The 17,920-nt window shown below is 40.6% G+C and overlaps 1 protein-coding gene across 5 annotated transcripts in view; it reads right to left on the bottom strand.

Moving 5' to 3' along the window:
* IGF1R (insulin like growth factor 1 receptor) overlaps positions 1–17,920 on the bottom strand; it is a 195,494-nt gene that overhangs the window by 23,086 nt on the left and 154,488 nt on the right. For 4 of the 5 annotated variants that reach the window (XM_054214926.1, XM_054214928.1, XM_054214930.1 and 1 more), the window contains 12 exons: positions 17,115–17,329; positions 15,001–15,127; positions 13,434–13,672; positions 12,789–12,956; positions 12,399–12,603; positions 7,785–8,071; positions 6,134–6,270; positions 5,748–5,907; positions 4,594–4,699; positions 3,125–3,195; positions 634–863; positions 276–386 (listed from right to left, as the gene is read on the bottom strand). In XM_054214926.1, coding sequence (XP_054070901.1) covers positions 276–386; positions 634–863; positions 3,125–3,195; positions 4,594–4,699; positions 5,748–5,907; positions 6,134–6,270; positions 7,785–8,071; positions 12,399–12,603; positions 12,789–12,956; positions 13,434–13,672; positions 15,001–15,127; positions 17,115–17,329 — 2,056 coding nt within the window. The remainder of the gene's footprint in view (positions 1–275; positions 387–633; positions 864–3,124; positions 3,196–4,593; positions 4,700–5,747; positions 5,908–6,133; positions 6,271–7,784; positions 8,072–12,398; positions 12,604–12,788; positions 12,957–13,433; positions 13,673–15,000; positions 15,128–17,114; positions 17,330–17,920) is intronic. The other variant, XM_054214927.1, reaches the window with a different exon arrangement.

Raw genomic sequence — 17,920 nt, 5'->3', positions numbered from 1 at the left:
ATGAGAAATTAGATTAGACTTAATTCAAATCTCAAAAACAGGACTCAGTAACCCAAGAAGGGACCTATTCCATGCAGTGCACTGGGCTATTTCCAATAGCTACCTCATGAAAACAAGTGTTGCAGATCACAGAGCAGCTCATGTTTTGTTCTTAGAGCTTAAGGAGAGGGCAAGAAAGGCTAATTGCCTGCTGCTTCCAACGTGATGCTGTTTCGTTCAAGATGATTCTAACTGAAGAAATAAAAAAAAAAACCATCCAGCAACTCATGACTCACCTCTGTGTCTGGCCTCAATGATCTCAGGTAACTTTTGAGGTCCCCACGTGTCATCAGCTCCATGATAACCAGCGTAGGCTGGCCCTGAGAAACAACACCAAGCAGCCGAACCTGGAAGAGGAAAAATAAACATTAGGTTACAAATACAGCTAATTAGTTCATGTCGATATTGTAGCCCCAAACACCTGTGAATCTGTGGGAAAGGTCTGAAAGTAGATTTGGTTCCACTTTCTGACTCCTGTTTCACAATAATGTTATAAAGCTGCGCAGAGTTGAAGCTAAAATCCCAAGTTCCCACTTCAGTCAGTGAAGATGTGCCCTGTATGAATCACAGCCTCGTCACATTTTCATGACTTACCACATGGTGACAATTGAACTCCTTCATCACCGAGGCCTCATTTAAGAACTCTATCCTCTCACGCATGCTTGCAGACTCATTAACAGTCTTGATGGCCACCCTGGTCTCCGGCTCATCCTTCACCACTCCCTTGGCTATTCCCTCGTACACCATCCCAAAGGAACCTTGCCCAAGCTCCCGACACATGGTGATCTTCTCACGGGGCACCTCCCATTCGTCTGGAACATACACTATGGAGAGAAAGAACACGCCATGATGTTCCGCTTTTGCAAGTGGTGCAATCACCCACCGCTTTACGATATCAACTGCCCTAACAGTTTTACTTGTAAAAAAACATTAGACACAATGCTGAGACCTTGCACGATGTATGCAAATAGTTCTTTCCCATACAGAGCTAGACAGATGCTTGGGACACAAATAAATCTTAAAGAAATGTATAAAGTGGCCTCACTATGGTACTGACATAAGAGGACAGAAATAAGGAACCTCAAAGCACAAAACCTGGGTGGGAAGAGGCTTGAATCAATACTTGAGGCTTGAGCTTTTCTTGGGATCCTTGGTTTTCTAATTCTTCCAGACAGCATCAAACATACTTGATCATTGGTATCAGTTTAGTGTCTGCTGTATTCTCTATTAACAGATTGACGTTATGACTAGAGGGAAAGAGACTCTCTGATCTAGTAGGCTCTTTGCATGAAACTATTCTGATCACTTGCACACACACTGTTGCACCAGTAAAGGCAGAAGTTGCTGCTGCTGCTGCAAGCCTTTGATCTGAGGCAGAAGAGAGATCTCAGAAGGTGACTGCCAGGAGGGAGAACTGCCTCAGGCAAGAAGACATCTGAGCAGTCACTGATGCTGCTGCCTATCAGTCACCAAAGGAGGGGACGGTCGTATCACATGCTCTGGGTGGGTGAAGTGACAGGATGCAAAAATAGAGGATTATAGCATGAACATCAACAGACCTTTAACCCTAATGGTGCCGCTACCAAAAATAACAGTAAAAGAGTCTGTTGCCACTCTGGTTAAACCCATTAGCCTCCTGGGGCCTTTTGGAAACGCTATTCCGGCAAGAATTCTACAGAAGTAGCAGCAAACTAAACCATAAACAGAAGAACTGATGCCTCAAGGAAATTCATCTGATGTTCTGATCTTCCTCCTGCACTTGAAGAGCTCCACGTGTACATAATCCGTACAGCATGGGCACACACTCATTACAGACAACCACATCTCTAGGGGTGGAATAAATTAATTATCTAGCAAGTAGGGTTCCAGTGGTAACCTGGTTGCTTTTTGTATTTTATTGTTTTTTAAAACAATTCATTTAAGCCAGAAAGCTGAATTTCCAGGGTTCTCCGTTCCACAGCAATCCCAGCACGTGGGCTGTCTGGAGACGCAGAGCTGAGCACCCCTGGACTGCCAGGCTCACTCAGCTGCTCAGGGACAGCCAACACAAGAACCGGCAGGAAGTTCGTTTACACCATTATCAGGCACAACCTCCTGCGATTGTGAAGCACAGGAAAATAATACAGACCTACAGAAAGCAAAACCAAAAATACGCACGCTGTTCTAGGAACAGCAATTTTAAAGAATTTTTTAAAGAATTTTCTACTTCCTGGATTTAAACATGCGAGCGTTATCATCCACACAAAACTGTAACAAATTAAAGATGCCCCCCCAAACCCACACATCTGACTTCAGAACTACGATTATTTCACTCTGTTAGCAGAGCACTCAACACAAATGTACCAGCTGGGATCTAAACACTGCTACGGTCTATTACTTCTATGTACTGTCATCGTCAAACATATAAATCAGTCACAAATACATTAGGTCAACTAGAAACTACCTTTAAAATATTGTTTTGCCAGCTGGAGAAAAACAGGCTTATCTGCAGAAAATCTGCAGATATTAAGAGAAACAAATATGTATTACATTAAGCATCCGTGCTCATTTTAACACAGAATTTCTGCAAGTGATATGTCTGGAAGTCCACAATATTGCTTTTCCCTTTCTGTAACTGTGAAAGGTTGTTGGAGAGTTTTATTGGGATGGGAATTGAGGAGACAGTATTGTTTTTTGTGAGCGTTACTGTTTTCCACATGAGAATTACATAGAAACAAGCAGTGGGTTTATTCCGATAGGTCAGAATAAGGCTTAAAAAGGCAAACGTGAAAGATGACGAATTCATGAATTCTTCCTCGTTCCAGTGAAAACATCACTGGATGAGTAGACAGTACCCTGAAAGTGAAACCAATGCATCCAAAGTTGCCTCAGCTGAATAAACTACAGGAGACATTTCAAAAACTCCCTGGTTTCAATAGACAGGCGACATTTACGTATTATCAATGAGGGACTCCATGGCTGTGCCAATAAAACGAAGAGAGAAAGCAGTTTTACAACATCCCTTTTAGAGTTTCGTACCTTTCACAGCCAGACACAAACAGAATATATGACAGTAAAAGCATGAGAAGCGTAAATCCACACTTACCATCCGAAGCACTGAAGTACTCGGGGTTCACAGAAGCATAAAGTACTCCATTGCCCAGTCTGTCACTGTTCCTGTCGAAATATTTTTTTTTTCTTTTTTAATCTTTAAACCCAAGTAAATTTCAGACCACCTCTTCTACAGCTTTTCCATTTGCTCAACCACACAGGACTATTTACTCTATGTGGAGAGCTTTTCAGACAAAGGGGACAAACCAAGTTCTTATTCTACTTCACATAATCAATGGGAAAACAGCCCAGAACAGCTTTGCCAGGAAACCTGCAGTCTTCATGATACCAAATCAGCACCAGAAAAGCATAAACACAAGGTACTCTTAGCTGCTGGGTAACCTTCCTCTAAGGCAGGCAGTTGTATGGCCACGCACCCGGGAGATCCGTGGCTGAGAACATACTTTAACATCACCTGCTCTGCTGTGGGAGAGAAGGGATCCACCAAAGGACAAGATTGTTTTTAATGGGGAATTCCATTCAACTATTTTATAAGCATTTCTATTGTTTTATTTAAAAAAAACAACACACATTGCCTTCTCCGCCCCCCCGCATTTTACTGGGGTGATTTTCAGAATAAGACATATTTATTCAGCAGTGAGAGAGCTCCTGCAGGAGGCAGGCTGTAGAAATAAACTCGTCGGTCAGACCTCAGAAAATCAAAGACAGAAGATTCTTGTGGGCTAGAACAACAATTTAAAGAGGGATGAGTTATCAGGCATTTCACTGAGGAGAGCCCACGGGAAGGCCAAGCAGGTATTGTACTTCACTGGATACAAAGCCCTTTCTGGAGTGTTTGAGGAGAGCTGCTGCTATCGTCTGCACACAAATGAATTAGAGCTGGAAATAATGGGATACTCAATGAGTATAATTTATATGAGTGTAATAAAAACCCTCCATATCTAGAAAGTTGCAAGGCTGAACATTTGCACTGACTTTTATTAAGTTCTCATTATGTATTTCAATTAAATAAAAAAACCAAATCACTAGTTACAAAAAACAAAACTGAGGAAAACAAATCAATAGACCAGTCCCCTAGACTGCTCTGTCCAGGATGTAATTTTTTAAGTGGAAGTAAAGACTTCAAAAAACCTCTAGAATTTGCCAAAAATCAAATTATCCTAAATTGAAACAAGCTTTCATGATTTATATTGACCTGTATTTCAGTCAAAGCTTGTGATTATATAGGTTCAGCGTCTGCCACCATAGTCCCTCTGGATATGTTCCTGACAACCCGTCCTCTTCCCTCTCAAACACGATACTGTAATAAAAAGCCTCTTCATATCTCAAGCAGCAGCCAGATGCTCGCTGGTAACTCTAAACCACCTCTTTTTAAACACCAGCAAGACAGAATCTACTTTAGCTTCTCGAGTCCTCTGAAGGCTGTTTCCCTTTTTAATTTCTAACTTGCTCCATGGGCACAGATTTGAAAATAAACATTCCCCACAAGCACGTACAACTCACCTCTTTTTGTTGAAGACGTACAGCATTATCAGCAATCCCCCAATGATGAGCAGGAAAGCAATAGGGAGCACAATTATCAAGTGCAGGAAGTTTCCATAGTTTGCTGCTGCAACCAACAAGAAAACAATTGTATCAGGCTTTCTATAAAATCTCCGCTAACAAAGAAACATTCAAAACCCACTCAGTATATTTCCATACAGGGAAGAAATCAAAGTACTCATTTTCTTGTCTGATGTGGAAAAATGTACTCAGAAACACTCCCTGACTGCAGATGAGCGGAAGAAGAAAACAGACAGTGCAAAGTATTAATTTTGTACAGAACAGTGTCTGTCTGGGGTTTGTTTTCACAAGTTATGCCCAAGGACTTACATTCCTCAGTGAACAATATGTAATTGTACACTTGCATATTCACCTTTTTTCCCACCTTTTGATGACCTTGCAATTGCTTATACTTATATTCAGAATATGCACACACTGCTCTTTACTTCAACTTCTTCAAAGTCCAGCAATTAGAAAACCAAAAAGGAATAAAAGATGGGAGCTCCAGTATCCTGTGGATGCATCCGTTCTACAACTAAATGCAGAAGTTCTTGAGAGGGTCTTTGTGGACACTATGGTGACGTTCTTTCAAAATATAAACTACTCCCATTGTCAAGACCACCCTTTCATCGGGATGTTATCTTTATCAAACATCACTCAGAACAGGTCACACCACAAAGCATATTTAAAAAAACCTGCCAGCCTCTAAACAAATTATTTGTTTCGTGTATTATTTTGCAATTTAAAGCAGGTTTGCCTTATTGTCACAGGTTTTGTAGAATCCAACTCTGTGTTGTTATGGCTAAAACTACATTCCCAACAGAGCTGTGCATCATAGGAAGCCACAGGAGCGTGTTTTACACACCGACCACTTGTGTGCCCCTCTCACATATAGAGAATGTGTGCAAGAAAAGGACCACACCTCAGATACATCTCCTGGTTGTCAAAATTGCCGAAAAACAGAACAGAGAAGAAATCCCAAAGAAACATCCAGCAAATGAGTATTCAGAGTACACGCAAGAGGCTCATATGCCCAGTTACATATGTAAACATCAGGAATCACTAAAAAGACAATAGTCCCGCGGTTTGACGCAGCCAACAATCATTCATCTTACATTTGGGTTGCACATAGAAAGAGACTGGCTCAGTCCACGACCCATTTCCAGCTAATGAAGTGGCCTGAACTCGAGCAGAATAGTTTCCGGGGTTCAGATGAGTTAGTTTAGCTCCTCCAAGCTTCTTGTATTCCTGTCTGGAAATACATTCCCGCTTCTCCTAAAAGAAAAGAAGTAGTTTACAGTTCCCGTTAATATCTTCACATTCCTTCATTCTTGAGGAGTTGTGGAATTCAAAAACTGTTAAACAAAACAAAGAAATGGCATGGTGGTTGGTGCTGGGTGTTCAGAATCAGAATTACTATCTTTGGTGTGCAGCACGCCATTTTGTGTATAAATTAGAGATAAAAGCAGTAACTCTTAACAGAGAAACGTCAAATCCTCACCTCTCCATGCTGCCCATATTTGATTTCATACATTAGTATCAGCCCATTTGGATTTGTAGGCTCTAACCACTTCAAGTAGACGGTATTTTCTTCTTTTGCTTCCCATGCTACCGTTCCTGGAATGTTATCTGCTCCCTCTGTAAAGTATTTACAAGTGATGTGAGAAGAAAATCTATTACTGAAACAGGACCTTATGCAAAAATAGAGGAAAACAAAAGGTTCGTACTACTCTTTAGGTATCAAAGCATTGCGGTAAGCGCTACTCAAAGATGCAGAGAACAAAACGCACTGGCCAGGGGCCTGTTGGGAGAAATGAGCAATGTCTGAACTGCTGATTGCCAGAAAAAACAGTACAATGTATACAGCTTCACCAGGTACGGGCTCTGTGGTAGTCCCTGTGCTCTGAGTGTCTAACAACCTGTTAATCAGCATCTGGTTCTTCTTTCAAACTCTCCCCTCCACCGAAACGGTGCAGACACAGCTATTGCCACCAAATGGCTGTAAAAAGCAACCTGTCTGCAAACGGCTGTAAACACTTAAGATCTGACCCACTGACACCCCCTTCCTAAAACATCCAGTCTTAGGAAATCTGTCACGGTTTAAAATGGAGTCTCATCAGTCAATTCAGAAATTCCTTTATCTCTACTTCATTCTTGATAGTTTTTTGTGTTTTACTCAAACCTTAACCGGAATATGAAGACTGCTTCAGTCAAAGCAAAAAAGTCACATTTTCAAAAATACAGTTGTTAGGTTTAGAAGAAAGAAGAATTGTTCAGCCTTTAATTTTCAGGGCCACGCGCTAAAAATCTGGGACCGCTTATTTCCTTTTCCCTGATCTCACAGTTTTCCTTATTTCCTTGAAATAAGCAATACTTTTTGCTTTTTCGCGGGCACAGCTGGATCTGGATTATGATAGTCTTTCCTTCCCGAAACAAAACAAAATTGCTACCATTCTGCATCAAATATTCCCAGACATCTGCTGGAGTCAGAAGCTCTTTGCTGGATGCATATGAGCTTACACTAAAATCATCTCTATTCTTCTCAGAAGAAGTACAATCTGTAGAAGTCCCAAACATGAGTACAGCATTCAATGCTTCCTATTTGAAGTACTCTAGACGCGGGCGACTGGGCACAAAACAACACAGTTTGTTTCCTGTTTCCAGGCTGGACAAATGCATGGTCATTCTGTGACAGAAGAAACATTTGGCAAACGTTCCCACCAGCAAAACTCTAACATCTGCAAACAGTTCAGAGCGAACACAGCTAAACTAAACATTAGCAGAGAAATGTTCCCCCGTCTCCATTCAGCATACAGGGAACTGGAGAATAAAACCTTTTAACCCACCCTGTCTGTGGGTCTCACCTGCATCGCTGGGAAACAGATCCTCTCACAATGACCTCGGGATTCAACGCACACACTTGTACCTTTCTCCAGGTCACAGGAGAGACTCAAAACATATCACTCAGTACACAAGAGACCAGTCAAGGACATTAAACTACTGTAACAAAGTTTTATATAGGTCCAATTCATTTTCTTGCATACAATTTTTTTCTTATACCCCAATGTTTTTCTATCTGGTTTTGGTGGTTTTGTCCTGCCTGAGATTGCTCTCTCTCCAGGAAATAAACCTTTATACTTGTGAGAGCGTACCTGAAGGCATGGTTCTTGCAAAAACAAAGTTGGAAGCGCTACAGCCAAGTGTATCAGCTTCGTGGTTGCAGCTGTGAATATCAATGCGGTAAAGGGTAAAAGGCTGGAGATGGGAGATGACAGTTCTCTCCTTGCCATCCACTTTGGTCTCAAAGAACGGGTATTCCACCTCACTCTCCTCTGTGTCAGAAACATTGGTGAAGTGATCTGTCCCAGTCGCATTCCTGTTTCGAGTAGCCAAAGTGGCATTTGCGATTCGGAACACGTCCCTCCGCTTCCGATCGGGTCTGTGGAACAAACAGACAGGTATAGCAAAGGTCTCTTTAGAGAAACACCACTTTTCCTCCAGCTCTCTGAAAGAAAACCCAACAAACCAGTAAAATATGCAACTCTGCTATTAAAAAAGCTAAATAAAGGGAACTGCAAAACAAGACGAAAGCTTTCTCTTCATCAGAACCTGCAGCATGTCAGCACATCCTATTACTCTCTCTTTTGGTCAGATACCAACCAAAACTCTGAAGCTCACACTGAGCTCCAAGATAAATGTGCAAACTTCTGACCTCATACAGTAAACCGAACAGCAGAAACGGCTTCACTATTATTCAATAAACAACCTAGATTTGTATTTAATGACAGTGATGTTGACGCTTAAAATAAAAATCAGATGTTAAAGGTTGAAAAGGCTAGGGAAAAAACTGTTTTGAAGTTTGCTGGATTAGCAAAGCTAACTCTCAGTAGGCTTAACTTCCTTCTCAGTTGCAATGAAATTACAGAACTTTGAATGTATTGCGCTTAGAAAAGAAACCTTGGAAGGCAGCTGAAAACCATGAACGTTAACCACCACTACCGTGTGGTAATTTGTGTGCGTCTACTTCTCTCATCCAAACAAGAGCTCTGCAAAGGAACAATCTTCCTAAACGAGAAAACACAGCACTAACATTGTGTATGGCAAAGAGTTCACTGACCGACTTTGCTTTGCCTCCGGGCATCTGCATGAAAGTTATGCAGAGTTAAGAACCTGAGGATTTTCAGCAACACTACTACTTTCTCAAGCCTAAGAAACTGCTGTAGCGGACAAGCTTGAGCATCAGTACAAGCATCAATATGAAAATACTTTTATAGACATTCGGATGGTATTAGCTAACCAACATGTGAATGCTACACATCAGACTTGTCGCATGCTCTTGTGTCAGATCCAAGGCTGTTTTGTACAGGAGCACTAACTACAGCAGGCAAGCTGGCTTTTCCAGCTCCTGCTCTCCTAGTCTCCGGCATTTGCAGGACTGCTGACACCTGGAAAGCAATGCACCAGGGGAGTTAAAGAACAACGTAAGAAGAGTCACGCTACAAAACCCGTTTTGGCTTGAATCCTATCCCGCCTGAAATCCCTTCGTCAGTGCCTGTTTAGCACCTGGTCAGTGCAATGGTTATCAAGGACAAAGGTGAAGTCTAACACATTTCTATCAGGGAGCGAGTTACAGATCAGGCAAATAAGGCCTCCCTCAAACACACAACAGGAAGAAAGATGACTCAACAGGAGAAGTTAATTCACTGTCAAATATACTGTCTTAGTACATTCAGCCACAAAACAGCATGATGCAAAGAGAGCCAAAACCAGGCTGACTTGGTTTGGAAATCTTCTGGCAGAGGTTGGATGAAATTAGTATTTTTATTTTTTTTTAAGGAGTTCACTACAAAATTTTCCAAAATGCTTTTACTATGTCTTAAGTAGTCATTTTGACACTCTCAGATGCCGTATAATCCACAGCACAGAAATAAATGAAGACAAGCAAAAAACTTCCTAAGTTACCAAGAAATTGTTTTAAGCAACATATAAACAAATGTCTTAACTTGTCAGTGGGGTATGAGGGAATTTCACAGGAGATGTAAGCACTTGTGCCTCCTCTATACTGCTGTTTATGAATTTACTAAACCTACTCACCTTGCTTAGGGTTCATTTACTGCTTTAACTCAGTGGAAAGAAAACTTTTGAACCGCTAAAAGCACATGGGATGCCTAGCACTGAACTGACGAACAGTTGTACAGATTTTGTGATAAAAGTAGTGAGAATAAAAAGTCCATTTTCAATCAGCCACAAAAGCACATGCCAATGCAAGATCCCAAAAGGCAAAACACTATCTATCACTGTTTTTATGGGATGCACAAAGTTTCAACTCTTTGGTGGTATGTGGGGGGATGGAGAGGACGACTACAGTGCTGCCTTGCCTTTGGGGAAAAAGATAAAGAGAAAGCAACACAAAACTTGCTGGTGAGAACTACAGCCATATGAGGAAGAGAAAAAGACCTGCAGGACAGCCACAAGGCAAACGTGATTAAAGCATCAAGAGATTTGACACCATTGCTTTTCGGTCAAGCAGCTTCCTGCTTTTGTGAAAGGCACAGATAAAGACAAAAAACAAGCATCCAAGGAAATAAGTCTAGAGATAAAAATATAAAAATTCATCTATTCTGTTAAAGGAGAGGAAGGAAGAAAAACGTAAGAAAAAAAATTAAAAGTAACACTATAAAAAATTAAATCAAATTGAAATTAAAAAAGGAAAAAAATGTGGGTCATTTAACTAACTATTCTCATACCGTTCTCATACTTCATGGCAATTTTAATGTTACTTCTCAGATACTTTCTAGTACGCACAGAGCCCGTCTCATCCTGCTCATTAGAGAACCAAAAAACTTGAAGAATAACTCATCCTCCCGCGGCTGTGAGCGCCTCTTGAAGACTAACCGGAGTCCTAATGTTTGAAGTCTACCTCACCACCGCAGTAACACGCATGGGGTCATCCAGAAGTTGCACACAAGATTAGATCAACAGGCTTTTTCAACAGCCTTAAAAACACCCAGCCAAATATTTTCATGCTGTATTACATGCTGCATCTCTTTCATAATATCCTGGAGACAGGTAGAACACTGGAAACACTATTACTGAGGCTTGCATTAACACATTAATTAACTTGTCCCTTGGGAAAAAGTTAAAAAAAAAATAGACATCAGCAGCAGTAACGAGCTGCTTAGATTTGTACCATGTAAATGTCTCACTAGCTCGTAACCTTTAATTTTCCTGACAGTCTCCATAAAGTTGCTCAGCTATGCAGCTATTTCTGAGCATTGTACCTTATCTGCTACAAAACTGTTACAAAACACACCCTTATGACATTAAGTTAAGAAAAATGGGAAATGGTCAAGCTTTCAGGAAATTCTTTGTGAACTGGTCAGTTTATTTGTTACTGTCTGAGTTCAAGGTTTGATGAGTTTCCTTTGGGGGGGGGGGGAGGGGAGGGGAAATGCAAAAAAAAATTTGGGAGAAGATAACACATTTTAAATGACAAAGCTTTGGTGAAATTAAAAAATTCTTTTTTCAAGTGGTTCAGACCTGACACATGCCTTTCAGAACTCCTTGCTGTGCTATTTCATAAAGTCCAAAATCAGATTGCACTTAACAAGATTTCACATTGCTCAGGAATCACATGCCAGCCAGCCATGGTGGCTGTTACTTCTCTGTACCATCTTGGCTGCTGGTTCTCATCCCCAGTAGGGAATCACAGCACAAGTTCAACCACAAATGCTAAACGTGACCCAGACACAGCTGAGATACGATACTTAGCATTTCCAAAGAGAGGCAGCATTTAGGTCCTCATTTTTTGGACAAAGCAAAGAAGCTCTGGACACACCACAGTCCCAACCCCAAACAAGCCACTCCAACACATCCTTGAATAAAAGTCCAAAAATCACAATGGAGAGTGAAATAAACCAGTTTCAATGAGCAGCAAAGCCCCATTTTCGGGTTCTCAAGCACAGGACTTCACCATAAATTTCACCTGCCAAAGACAATGAGATAACACACACGATTGGAATCTGATTGTTTAAAGACTGTAACATAGCAGCTATACAATGTGTGCTAGGGCCCAGGATCCAATTATCTGAAATAAGAACAGCTTACATGAAGGATAAATTGGAAGCTCAAGGATCAAAATCACCAATTAATTCAGTAGTATCTACTCTGTGTTGCAGCATAAAATCGTTACTATTCCACTTAATGTGTGCAGTAGTGTTTAGCATGGAAGCGTGGGCATATTTAATACTTCTCTGCAGCACAGACCCAGGAAACCAATATGTCCTTTGCAATTAGTGCAGTGAGAAAGGAAGACCAGTTTCAGTTCTGCGAGGTGACTACGCCCTCGATTTCAAAGGCAAATAAATCTTCAGATTAGAACACAAGCACTTAAATGGCTATTTAGAAAAAGATCACATCTGAAACCCTTTGTCTGCCACATGTTGCTCATCTCCAAAACCCTTATAGACAAAGAGCTCCTCCAGTGACTCTTGACTCTGAAAAGAAACCATCACTGAAGTCCTTGAACAATATAGGTAAGAACCCTTACTATTAGATAAAATCCAGAGAAAGAGATGACAATTAGTGAGTAAGAGATACTGCAAAGTAAGGCTGCAGATTGTCTCACAAAAGGAAGGGCAACGTTTATGCGTTTCAGGTGTTATTTACACACACTTTCACGTCCAGGAAGCCTGAGCTCTAGGAAATGTTAAAAAATGAAAATTATTAGCCCTACTTGCAAAGAGAAAGTGTCCAAAATCCATTACCTGGGGACGAAGATGGAGTTGTGAAGGAAGTTCTCAAAGACTTTCCGGTACTCTGCTTCCTCCTTCTCAGCCTGTTTTTCTGCCTCTGTCTTGGGACAAGCACAACAAGGTCCTTTTTCTCCCCCACAGCCCTCTGGCTTGGTGGGTTCAGTAGCTTCTTCTGTATCAATGGTCCCATCAGCATACCTTCGAATTGGGACTTTATCTTAAAAGAAAAGAACAGAGGCGGCTCATTTCTTTTCTCTATTATGAATACAGCAACAATCCATGTTTGCCCATTCCCTTCTACTTGCTGCTATTCACATAAGCGTTGTGAAGCAGGGCGTAGGCTTTAACTCTTGTAAATAAAGTGCACTGGCATTTCAACACAACCATGTCTCCTTTTCCTACCTTTGGAGCAGTAATTGTGTCTGTAAAGGTAACTGTCCTGAGGTTGCTGCTGCCAGCGTACGATGTAATATGAGAGGTTGCCATTGGGAAGAGAGGGAGGATTCCATTTCACAATCAGCTGGGATGAGGAGTTGGATGCTGAAATAACATCCAAGGGAATGGATGGCACTGGAGGGGAAAAAAGAAAAAGGCGGCATTTAAACCTAGAGCATTCTACAACATATTCCGATGTAAGCTTTCAAAGTGAATCCCAATCCATTTCTATACAGCAAGAAAAAACAGCATCCTATTTCGAAGGAAAGATTTCCTACTTACGCCCCACTAACAATGGTTATTAAGGGTTCAACTGTAACCATCTACAGTCCTTATCCGAATTTGTACTTAAATTTACCTTTACCAATGGCACAACGTCTGAAATCTTAACTCCAAAAAATCCCCATGGTTCTCAATGAAAATAATGCTTGAACAACCACAGTTTTAATTCAAATCTTAATGCTGCTTTCATAGTTACTGAAACTTTTTAGCATTATGCACATCACGTGCACATAAATTTAGTTTCTGTGTTAACAGCAGAACTTGCATAATAATAGAATAAGCATACCTGCAGCGTTATATCTACCTCTTACCCAAGAGCCCAGGTCTCACCTGCAGCATTGGTTCGTATATATACAATTTCACTTTTTGCTCCATGAATATGATGGTTTTCCATCATCGTGAGGGTAACAGCCTTGACATAAATGGCGTATTGAGTCCAAGGTTTCAATCCCTGCAGTAGAATTCCAGGATTGTTCTCTTTGTTTGGTGGCAGGTCAACATCGACCATGTTCCAGCTATTGGAGCCACATGCATCTTGCCCATCGTATTCTGTCACATTTTTAAATGGTCTGAAACAATAAAATAAACAATTAGTACAAAATATTTATTTTTTCCTAAAAATAGTCATATATTTATGACAGTGCCTCACTTCAATGTTGCTCAGTAAAACAAATAAAGCTTATTTGTTTTCCATAGCAGAGTAAAACAGAATAAAATTCGTATTTATTTCCAAGCACTACAACATTGAGACATCAGCTTTAGCGGTGGGTCTTATCTTCATGCATTAGCAATAAGGGCTAGGTTCTCCAAGAATCTTACCCAAAACAGACAGTGAAATACTTCAGACATATTTAGGCTTTAGCTAACCATATATGAAACCGAAGCAACTCCAAACAGTTACTGATAGTGGCTGAGCTTTCTACCATAAAGAACCTAAACTTTCATGACTGGTCTTGACCAGTCCAACAGGCTTTTTTCCCCTTTTATTTCCACACAACACAAACACACTTACATAGTCATATACTTCTACTTTTCGTAAGTTGCAACACTGGTGCAAGAGCGTATGAAGTACTATTCTTGTTATTAATGACTATAGACTCATCAGGACTAAGCTTACTGCATCACAGTACACTGTCACAGTAATACTCTTTCTCAACTGATGCTGGACGTTAACAATTTGTGCTCTGCATCTCTCAGCCTTGCTCCGTATGTCATTACCAGCATTCTGAACCTCCCTTTCACACCTCCAAACTGCTTGGAGAGTTATTAGTGTCCTGATTTGCATTTCTGACTATTTTAAATCTGAGACACTACACGGACCTGCAATGGCAGAGACACCTCCCAAGAAATTAGGATGTCTCCAGCAACTGCCCACACCTTCATTATCAAGAGACGCTGATGCAGAAAACTACCAAAGCTAGATAATCTAAATAACTCCAAACCCTGAGCAGACAAGTCATTGAAGTGATAGGGCAAACTCCTAATCTCTGATGCTCTCGAGACAGTACTATGACTAGAGAAGGAAAAGATCTCAATAAATATGACGACTTAGGAAGAGCTCCAAATTGGACACCTGAGAACTGCCAAGCCATCCATCTCTTTTTTTTTTTTTTTCTAAATTTGAAGCTTCCTGATGGATTTGGATTCATTTGTAGGCTTTAATCAAAACAATCCTCTTCTTAAAGGGGGCTTGTGCTCCACCAAGAAAAGAATTGGAACAAAAGTGGGATTTGAGGATGAAATACGTAAACTGGATGAGATATGCAAACTGCATGAACTAGGAATTACCCAAAGGACTTTGCTGACTAACATTTCTTGCTAGTAAACCAAAAGTCAGAATAGAATTGTCTACTATCTCTTGCACTGTCCCAATTAGTCTCCAACAACATCTACTTACGCTTCTTTGTAGTAAACAGTGAAGCTAATGAGATCTCTGTAATCTGGAGGGCGATACCGTTCCCATGTTAGTTTAATCCGATTCTTAAGCGTAGTGTTGGAAACAAAACGCAGAATGTGGCTTTCACCTGCAATACAAAAAGACAAGACATGACACAGTTAGCACCTATTAGTTTTTGCTGTTTCTTAGGTTTTAGCTAATTAGTCTTTTCAGTAGTGCCTATGATGCCACAGTGTAAAAACAGCCTTTGTCTTTGTGGAGCTTCCTATTTCATCCTAATACGTTTGAGTGCTTGGGGGTAAGCAGTGACCTTGGCAAGCATTTTAGAATATGTTGGAGCTACTTATTATTTTTTCTGAAGTAGATTTCCTTTTAATGCATCATCAGAAAGCTCTTGAAAACTACTTCAGACTCTCCCTGAGCAAGGAATGGAAGTCCTGTTTATTCACAGGACTGGTTTGGAAGCACTAAATTCATCATCCAACTCCAATGCATACACAGAGCAGCAACTGGCCTCTGTGCTCTCACTTTCCAGGACAACTTTTGACAACTACAATTTGTTTTTCTAGGGAGTGAACAACATGGCAAGGACAAAGGAGTTTACATTCCTATTCAAGAGAGGCTGGACCAAGAACTCCAAAACTCAGTTCATATACGGCACAGCCATTTGATGGCAGCAGCTTCCAGCAACTCTTCTGAACAGAGCTGGATGGAAGCCGGCAGCTTTGAAATGAATGGCTTCCCACTACCAATTCACTGAGCTTTCCAATCCAAAACAAAATAGCATTTTAAAAACTTAATTCTTGGATGGAGAAATTGTGTTCTAAGTGTCAACTGTGAGTTAGCTTCTAATGTTCCATACAAGTCTCTGAAAATAAAGGGGTTTTCACCCTCATGTACACTGGCACTATTGGTGCTATCTTTTCAAAGGCAGTTGAGCTTTTGTTGATTCTTTTCCCCTTCTCAGAGTCAGAAAGCTTTCTGTAATGGTTTTTTTTTTAAAAAAAAAAACAGGCAGCGGCTGGCACTAGCCTCAGTAGTAGTAAGGACTGGCTGTGTGTCTGTAACTCCTCCAGGACTGCAAGCCTTTGCTCTATTGAATGTGCAAAGAATGGAGCGTGCTTACAACAAGGATCTATGCCATCTGCATTTATGCATCATGCCTAAAGAGACATTCAGCAGAGTACGTGTCCTAGTTTTGTAAACACCATCCAGAACAAGCGGACTTGACTTACACACAAGATCCATTTTAATTTACTCAGCTCCAAGAACACCACAAAAAGACCAAAGAAAAATGTGTTGTCAGTTCTAAGAGTTTGAGGTCAAATTTGTAAGCATTCTCTCCATCTCAATTCCTAGATGAGAGATTGCTTTTAGATGTGTTGGTTACACCTGGAGACCTGATGTGAAGATCACCGAAGCCAAAAGAGGATTTTCCAATAACTTTGACCATTGCAGAATCCAAAATGAAATGCAGAGACACTGAAGTTTAGGAACACTGTAGAACACTAAAGCCTGTTCTCAACTCAGAAGTAAATAATTTGGAAACAAAGCACAGATAATTGCATTTACAACAAGCATTTCTAGCAACAAGGTACAATATTCGGCAGGAGGTGAAAAGAAGCTTGAACATAAACAGAAACTGTGTTGGTGTCTATGGAATTGTTATTCAGCAGCCTCATTATCAAGAAAGAGTAGGTATCTGAGCGAGGAAAATAGCTATAATGATGTACATTTGCAAAGGAAACAGAGAGACTGCTGCTCGTTGGATATACCAGAACACTAGATTTTATTTCGCATTTCCCAGGTATGTTCCTATTGTTATACGATGCTGCCGTCACAAAAAAAGGGTATGTGGAAAGCAGTCGTCTTCATCAAATGGCTTTTCCAGATGAGATAGTGACTGTGCAACCACATCATTTTCCACACAAGTGAACGTACTTTCACAGCTACATTTCAAAAACTGAACAAGTAGAAAACCTGAAAGCCTATTCTAATTTCTAAACCCCAAATATTGTAATGGTCAACAACCTGGCAGTGTGTTGGGGGTTTTTTTGGTGAACCCCTCCTATGCAGTTTGCCTCAAGATCTTTTGTTGTTGTTTGTATACTTACAAGAGGCTCTCTCCCCATTGTTCCTTGGATTTATATCTCCTTTGCTCTGTCGTCCCTTGGTTCCTGAAACTTCCTCCATGCGGTAAATCTCAGAAACGCACAGTTTAGGATTAAATGCAAAGTACATTTTTCCCTCCTTGATCGTCAAATTATGATGGTTCCAGTCCCACAGCTGCTGAAGATTGTGGTTGTCAAGCACGTAGAAGGAATAATTCCTAGAAAGAAATTTTTGAAGGAAAAACATTAGTTTTAATTCATAGCCAATTCCAACCAAGAATACCTTAACATAAGCAAACTTTAAAACACTTGTGTTTTAACACTTGAAGTTTTAACCAACTTTAAAAAACTTGGTGTTTCCTCTTATTACTTTAAATTGGTCTTCAGCAGAGTAAAAGATTTTCTTCTCTCGCACGGAGCAAGTTTTCCCTAAATGTTCACTTCAGTCAGAGGGCAGGGAAATGATTATAACACAGGACTCCAAGGCTGACACCACACCATGTAAAGCCCACTCCAACATGTGTTTTAATAATTCCATAGAAGCTGCTATGAGGAATATAAATCCACATCCTCTGAACAGCAGGTCTCTACACTGGATTTTCCATTTTGCGGCAAACGGGAAGCAATAACCTCACATACGTTATGGGAAGAAAAGCACAGTGAGGTTCTGACAATAAAATAAAATCGTGAACACAGATGTCTTGCTTATGTGTACAAAAGCAACTGTAGGAGTTTGCACAGTGAGGTTTCCTTGCCTCTTAGTTTACCTCTTGGCCCAATGAAGATTTCCTACGTTGTGCCAAGTACAG

The sequence above is a fragment of the Rissa tridactyla genome, chromosome 9 (genome assembly GCF_028500815.1).
Source record: "Rissa tridactyla isolate bRisTri1 chromosome 9, bRisTri1.patW.cur.20221130, whole genome shotgun sequence".
Classification (NCBI taxonomy): Eukaryota; Metazoa; Chordata; class Aves; order Charadriiformes; family Laridae; genus Rissa; species Rissa tridactyla.
This window is presented reverse-complemented; position numbering and strand designations above follow the sequence as displayed.